This window comes from Gekko japonicus, unplaced genomic scaffold (assembly GCF_001447785.1).
Source record: "Gekko japonicus isolate JY-2015 unplaced genomic scaffold, Gekko_japonicus_V1.1 scaffold7634, whole genome shotgun sequence".
Lineage (NCBI taxonomy): Eukaryota > Metazoa > Chordata > Lepidosauria > Squamata > Gekkonidae > Gekko > Gekko japonicus.
The window spans coordinates 3,979-12,240 of NW_015182559.1; the positions used below are offsets into that span (position 1 = coordinate 3,979).

The 8,262-nt window shown below is 44.6% G+C and overlaps 1 protein-coding gene across 1 annotated transcript; it reads left to right on the forward strand.

The window, feature by feature from the left end:
- The first annotated feature begins 6,535 nt into the window (after positions 1-6,535).
- On the forward strand, positions 6,536-7,507 carry LOC107124932 (proto-oncogene Mas-like). Its single transcript, XM_015428425.1, has one exon. It carries the CDS (start codon positions 6,536-6,538, stop codon positions 7,505-7,507), a length of 972 nt encoding a protein of 323 aa, XP_015283911.1.
- The last annotated feature ends 755 nt before the right edge of the window (positions 7,508-8,262 follow it).

Genomic DNA, 8,262 nt, shown 5'->3' on the forward strand with positions numbered 1-8,262 from the left:
TATTTCACATGATAATCCTGTTGGAGAGACTGAGAAAAGAAATGAAAAGACAGAATATTAATGTAATAAAGAAATATAATTACTCAGATACGGGCCTACAGTGCCTTTCTAGGACATAAACCTCCCATTGCAAAATTCTCCTCCATCTTCTGCTGAAGGCTGGCTTGACATCAAAGATAAGGACGTTTTCTCAGATGTTGTTATCAAGCTAACTGTAGGATGTCTTATACCCTTTGAACTGAGCTTGGAGAACAGCAGACACTTCCCCTTCTCAGCTGGAACTGGGAAAGTCAATCTGCAAGTCCGCTGCCATTCCAGCCCAGGACCATGGACAGTTGCCATCTTCTACTGGACAAGGCTAACCTCCAAAACTGTCTTCATTGAAGGCACCACATTCCTGAAAGCTGCTGCCCTGGAAAAGTTGGGGTTTAAAAAAAATATTTTTATTAGTTTTCACAAAGAAAATAACAGGTTAATCTTACATATTTTAACACATCAATGAAAATAAACCATACAGATAATAATAAGTTAATCAGTTCATCTCTCTGATATAATTTTTATCCCATCAGTTTTTCAAATCACATATTTCATGCTTCTCTATGCAACTCCCACAATTATTTCTAACAAATTATCTAAGTTGACAAATTAATAATAATGATTCTCTATAAATATTTATTTTTCCTTCCCATGGAGTTAAATTTACAGTTATCCATATCGAATTTTCTATAAAGATCATTTATGTGCCATTCCATTGCGAAAAATTTGATAGCTTGAACCCTATCTTGATTGTATCCTACTAATTCATTTTTATCAACATCAATATCCAGCCCACTTTGTTCAGTCGCATAGTCGAGTCCGACTCTTCGCGACCCCATGGACCAGATCACGCCATGCCCTCCTGTCTTCCGCTGTCCTCTGAAGTTGGCTCAATTTCATGTTCGTTGCGTCGATGACACTGTCCAACCATCTCATCCTTTGCCATCCCCGTCTTCTTTGACCTTCAATCTTTCCCAGCATCAGGGTCTTCTCCAGTGAGTGCTCCCTTCTCATTTGGTGGCCAAAGTATTTGAGCTTCAGTTTCATTATCTGGCCTTCCAGGGAACAGTCAGGGTTGATTTCTTTTAGGATTGACTGATTTGATCTTCTTGCAGTCCAAGGGACTCTCAAGAGTCTCCTCCAGCACCATAGTTCAAAAGAATCTATTCTTCAGCACTCGGCCTTAATGCAGCTAAGTGTAACTTAATTTTTTCCCCACAGAGTAGTTAGGACCAACACATGCCCCAACAGCTCTCTTCACCTCCAAGAGACAAGCTGTGAGCCACATTCCAGTTGGCCTGAGTTCACTCTGACCTCACTCACTGGAGACAGATTCAGATGGGTAGCCGTGTTGGTCTAAAGCAACAGACCAGAGTTTGAGTCCAGTGGCACCTTTAAGACCCCTCTTCACTTTCTGCCATTAGAGTGGTATCGTCTGCATATCTGAGGTTGTTGATCTTTTCCCCAGCAATCTCAATTCTGGCTTGTGATTCATCCAGGCCAGCATTTCGCATGATGTACTCTGCATATATATTAAATAAGCAAGGTGACAGTATACATCCTTGTCGTACTCCTTTTCCTATGCTGAACCAATCAGTTGTTCCGTATCCGGTTCTAACTGTCGCTTCTTGGCCCTTATACAGGTTTCTCAAGAGACATGTGAGGTGGTCTGGTACTCCCATCTCTTTAAGGACCTGCCATAGTTTGTTGTGATCCACACAGTCAAAAGCTTTAGCATAGTCAATGAAGCAGAAGTAGATGTTTTTCTGGTATTCTCTTGCTTTCTCCACTTATGATAATATAAATACAAAAAACAGTTCTAAACAATAAACAATATTACAATCTCTTGCACTCTCTTTCATATTCCCCATTAAGACAAAAGACAGTACAAATGATCAACCACAAAGAGGAATCATATTATAAAAAATTCTTAACTATTTTCCTATTATAGCTTTGGAAAAAGTGCAGAAAAGGGCAACTCCAATGATAAAAGGGTTGGAACACTTTCCCTATGAGGAAAGGTTAAAGCGCTTAGGGCTCTTTAGCTTGGAGAAAAGACGACTGAGGGGTGACATGATCGAGGTTTATAAGATTATGCATGGGAAAGAGCAGGTAAAGAAAGAGGTACTTTTCTCCCTTTCTCACAATACAAGAACTCGTGGGCACTCCATGAAACTGCAGAGCGGTCGGGTTAGAACGGATAAAAGGAAGTACTTCTTCACCCAAAGAGTGATTAACACATGGAATTCACTGCCACAGGAAGTGGTGGGTGCTACAAGCATGGACGGCTTCAAAAGGGAATTAGATAAGCATATGGAGCAGAGGTCCATCAGTGGCTATTAGCCACAAGGTATAGATAGGGGCTCTGGGGCAAGGGATGCTCTGTCTTCTTGGTGCTTGGGGGGGTCAACAGTGGGAGGGCTTCTAATGTCCTGGCCCCACTGGTGGACCTCCTGATGGCACCTGGTATTTCTGTCCACTGTGTGACACAGAGTGTTGTACTGGATGGGCCTTTGGCCTGATCCAACATTGGTGTCTCTTATGTTCTTATGTTCTTATGTTCTCTTATGTTCCTCCCTGTGGCATTATACTTATAATTTTCTGTTAGGTAAAAAACAAATAAAAATAAAAAAACAAAACAAAACAAAAAAACACACCTTAGACCCCAGCAACTTTTGTTCTTAATTCTGATAATCAGCAAATTACGAAAGCCACCACCTTATTTTATCTACTGTTTGATACCCACCTAAACTCCAAAATTAAACCCATACCTACTGTTTCATTACTACCCATCAATATATTACTCATACATTGTAACCCATAGACACAAAATAAACCAATTAAACAAAACAAATTGTCAATCCAAACCACCTTCTTCCATAATTCCAATTCAATCTGAACCTATACCAAAATTCTCAACAATATCAATTCCCTTCTTAAAAAGCCATTGTTTGCCAAATAGGAAGATTATATTCTACTCCAGATCATATTCTTGTCCCAAATTCTTTCCCCAACTTTCTGTTTCCTCCTTCTTTTTCTCAATCTCTATTTGATGCCTTAAATATTTGTACTCTTGCGATCTTAATTTCAGGCTTTCCTTTTCCTTTTTTCTTTTCCATAATCCAATTGTCTTTCTTTTGTAGGTTTTAGAATTCTTTCCACAGTCTCTTGGGTCCTTGTTTTTAATCACCTTCTTTCTTTTTCTTACAATGGTTTTTATAGAATATCCTTTTTTCATTTCTTTTTTCTTCTTTAATCTTGGGTCCCGGTCACACGGGAGTTTTAGGACCGGAAGAGGGATGGATAGGGGGTGCAGCAAACGGGCGCGATCCCACCGCAACATCTGGGAAGCGGCTCACACCCGTCCCCGATCCGGCCCTTCAGGCCGAAAATCCGCAGTAAAAACAAACCACCTACAGAGGTGGATTTACCAGAAACGCCGCGGCAAGTGCGGCCGCCGGATCACCGGAGTGCCTGTCTTCTGGAGCAATCCAGGCTCCCGGCCGAACTGCGCATGCTCACACATGCGCAGTTCGGCAGCCTCCCTCTCCCTTCTGTGGATTCCCCCGGCATCTGATCATGCTGGGGAGGAAATGCGCGGCGGCTCAGGGGATCTATGTGATCCCGTCGCCACGTGTTTCTTTTGGTGCGGCTTTAAAACTGCTGCACTTTTGCCATACTCCCCCCCCCCCGTGTGGCAGGAACCTTAATAGATCTTTTTGATACTGTCCTTTGTAAATACCAATTTCATCTGCCACATTCTGTGTAGTAACAGGCTTCTTATCCACTGGCTCTGTCTCCTGTTAACAGTCCTGTATTGCAACTGGATCTTGTAAATGCCAATTAAGTTCTTCATTACTTTCTATATTTTCTTGCTTATTTTGAGATTCATTAAAAAAGTCCTCCTGTGATATTCTGGTAGGTCTACAGGAGTAAATAAACCTTACCTATTATCTAGTTCTTAGAATATTCTAATCTCTCCCTGTTCCTGGCCCATACTTAACCACATCATGTGAGTCTAGAAGACCCTGGCTATCAAACTGAACTAACACAATCATCTCTGACAGGACTTAGGAGGGCCTCTCCAGGGAAGGGAGCCCATGTCTTCAGGCCAGGTGGAAGCCCTCCACTCACTCAGGGGGACGGGGACTCTTCTGGCCTCTCTTCTGATGGACCCTGGAGGCATCAGCCACTGCCCCCCCAAACCCAGCCAGGTCGAGTAAGGCACGGCCATGGCTTCCCACAAGTCAAGTGTCCAGGAGGGTTGCTCAAGCATCAAGAAGTGGCCCACCCCCTCCCCCTCCATGCAGTACCGGAGGCAGGGCACGGAATCTCCCTGGTGAGGGTGGCTGTGGAGGACTCAGGAGTATCCCTCCCTCTCTGCCACCAAAGGGACCCTGAGGGAGTGTCAGAACCCACAGCCAGCAACATAGTACATGCTTTACAGGTAAGGTAATACTTTATTGAAGAGCCATAGATGCATTGACATAAGCACTGTTAGGAATGGCGATTGCCCCTTGATCATAATAGGATATTAGTTATTCATATGCACCACCCCACTACGTTGGCCAATGAGGGATAAAGCTTAGAAACCATTAGGTAGCGAAAGCTGAGAACAAACATTTTCCCATGGCAATCTGGACAAACCCAGACTACACAACTCCCACCTGCACATCATTATAGATAAGCATTGCAGCGCAGAGCAGAGCAGAAAAGCACAAAAAGGAATGTGTTAGCAATTAACTATACACAGAATGACCTTCCCAAACTCCATGGCACCGTAGCTGACAGGGAGGAGGAAGAAGAGTGGCCCGATCGTCACCAGGTGTGGCGTCCTGGGGGTTTGCCTGGCTGCTTTCTACAGTGCACCCCCCCAAGGCACCCAGGACTCTTCAGCTGACCTCAGCGGCCAAGGGATGCCACCAAAGTCACCTGGAACCAGGGCCAAGGCCAGAACGGCTGCTCTCCATGTACCCAGCATGGCTCTCCAGCCCAGATGGCCTCCCCATCGGTCACCAGGTCAGTGGGTCCCCACAGTGCTCCCAGGCTCACTCTGCTCTCTGGCTGCCTGCAGGCTGCAGCCTCCTTCCCTCCCTCCTTTGCCACCTGCCCCCTCCCCAGGAGACACTTACTGGCTCGAGCTCCTCCGGTCTTTATGGAATCCATGGCGGAGCCAACTCAGCCCTGCGATGACTGTTAGCACCCCACAGAGCGCTGTGTGCAGAAAGCCTAATGCCACCCACCCATGGGGGCAGCTGGGAAAGTGCACGGCTTGGCCCAGGCATGCCCCCTCACCTCGGCTCCTTGCAGAAGGGGGCAAAAGAGCCTGTGCTTCTCAAGGGAAAGGGGTGGTGGCAGCAGCACGTTCTTCCAAGTGCCTCTCCCCCCAGCCGAACAGGGTGTGAGGCGAGGGAGGAGAGGGTGGGGCGGGGCAGCAGGTGGGCCAGAGTGGCACTCTCATCAAGCTGGTATCCTAGGAAACTGCCTAAATTGTGTCTATGATGGTCCGGCCCTGATAGTCAACCATTCTCACAGGGACTCAAAGCATAGTGGGCCAGCACGATAACAAAAAAATGAGACATTCAACAACCAATGCATTAGAAGTCCGGAACCAGAAAGAACGGAAGGATAGCAGAAGTATTAACTTGTATCATTAAGCAGTAGTCACTCATGGTAGATATAAAGGGATACCATATTCAGCAAGACTCTGTGTGTGTAATCTAAGTCAAGTTGACTCGGTTTTCCACATTCTCCTATACTGTCCCCAGTATGATGATATAAGTTTTACTTTTTTAGACCCAATTTTATTTAATATGATAGGCTGCCCAGATGCTCTGAAGGTGCACCATCTCCTGAATGATTTGTCACCTGAAATAACTGAAAAGGTTGCCTTATTTCTAAGTTTGGTAATTAAGGACCGATTGCACAACGCGTAGTTGTGTAGATGCATATGATTGACTCATTTCTCCTTGTTACGTCTTTATCCGTTTATGTTTCCTCTTGTAACCTGACATATGCCAATAAAGTTCTCTCTCTCTCTGTGTGTGCATTAAGCAGTACAAGAATTATAAAATAGGATCCTACATACAGTAAGCTATACACAGCAGTATAGACAACAGTCCCTAATCATTTCTCCAAGTAAGTTTGTAAACCATTTTGTACAGTGCAAGCTTATTAACTTCAGGAATAATTCAATTTTGTATAGTTGGCAGAAAGTTAGGACAGTGGAAGCCCTCCTGACATCCTAGGCAGGCTATCCCATAAGGTGGGAGTCACAATGGAGCAACTGCAACCCATTTTGAAATGGATTGAGGAACACGAGGCTGAAAACTTCAGCAACCCCGGCCTGAAACTTTTAGACATGTGTTTTCAAAACAACAATTGAATCGTTCGTTGTTTCCTTTCTCCTAACAGAAATGTAAAGACAAGTCAAGACCAGAATCCTGAAAGGAGAAACTGAGCATCATAACTAATATCCAGCCCGACAACCCTTCCCATTATGGATGCTGCCCTGGATCATTATGATGACTCAAGTTATACCTACTCTTCTCTCCCGAATGACAGTATCAATTATGAGAATGTTTCAGAAGAGATTTCATCTCGTAATACCACTGATTATGGAAGCCACGTGAGTGTAGGTATTGGTATCTCCATGTTGGTCATCTGCATTCTTGGAGCCGTGGGGAACGGGATTGTCATCTGGCTTCTAGGCTTCCGTATTAAGAGGAATCCTTTCAGCACCTACATCTTGAACTTGGCCGTCGCTGATTTCGGGGTCCTCCTATCAGCTATATTTCTTTTTGTTGGTTATTGGGTTGCATTTATTCATGGTACTCACATTATAGTCTTTGTCGTCTTTTACCTATTCCTATCAACATACAGCACTAGTCAATTTCTCCTGACAGCTATCAGCATTGACAGGTGTGTGGCCGTCTTCTTCCCACTTTGGCATCGATGCCACCGGCCACCGCATTTGTCCACCATTGTGTGTGCACTGATTTGGGTCCTCTCCTTCCTGCTTACTGCAATTACCTTCATTCTCATATTTCTTAATTTTCATGACGCAAATATTGAACAGTATTACCAGTTTATTGCGAATGCCCTGCTGTGCCTCCCAGTCATGACGATTGCCACTGGGGCCCTTTTCATCAAAGTCTGTTTGAAAGCCCGACAGCATCGGAGGGGGAAGCTTTTGACCATCGTCTTGCTCACTCTTCTCTTCTTCCTCTTCTTTGCTTTCCCACTGAATGTCATTTTTATCCTCTACTTTTTCAATAATTTACCAATCTACTTATCACTCGGTGCATATCTATTAGCCTGTTTAAATAGCAGTGTAAACCCAGCTATTTATATCCTGGTTGGGAGACAAGGGAAGTCTAGACAGAGGGAGAACATGAAGATGGTCTTCCAGAAGGTTTTCAAGGAGGAAGAAAGCTGTGCTGAGGAAACCCCAGTTGAAACCCAGTTATAATGCCCATTCCAACCGTCAAAAGTGTCTTCCTTTGTCCCAGGCAGATTCTGTTAGAATTCTATGGCACATAAGGAAAACCTGTAGGATTATGACAGATTCTGTATCAACATTTTGAATTCTCTGTCTCTAGACAGCCCCCCTATATCCTTTGGGAAGGCATAACACCACTGCAACTAAGAAAAATGGCCTTAGAAAGATATGAGAGCTCTTTTGTAATCCTCCTTCACTGCCATAAACATCTGGAATCCAGAGATTTTCCTCCCACCAAGTCAAAACAAGTGAGCCAGTTCCCCTGAAAGGAATCATTACCACACTCCTTTCTCCAGCCCTTCTGCTTTAATCCACCATGGATGGAAGCTCACCAGGGCCAGATTAAGGCCAACTGATGCCCTAAGCACAGCCCAACAATGGTGCCCACCGGCCCTTCCAATGCTTAACTGACAAGACAGAAGCAAATTGCTCACACCATGAGACAGGGGAAAAAAGTGATATCTGGCGACACCCTTACAGTTGAACGTGGCAGATAAGGATATTTACCAAAAAAATCGACTAAAATCAAGTGTGGCTGTGAAAACGTTAAGGGCATGATAGCTAGGGGGGAAACTTCTGTGGTCGTCCCCTTCCATTGGTGCCCTAAGCATGTGCTTATTTTTCTTAATGGCTACTCCAGGGTTGAACGTCACAACCAAGCCATGCAACTCCCAGTTGATTTAATTCCCCAGCGCCCCTAGAAACATCTGCTTCCTCATTCCCAT

Bases quoted from the DNA above. Each gene is read 5' to 3' on its own strand.
- LOC107124932 (XM_015428425.1), top strand. From the start codon at position 6,536: ATGGATGCTGCCCTGGATCATTATGATGACTCAAGTTATACCTACTCT.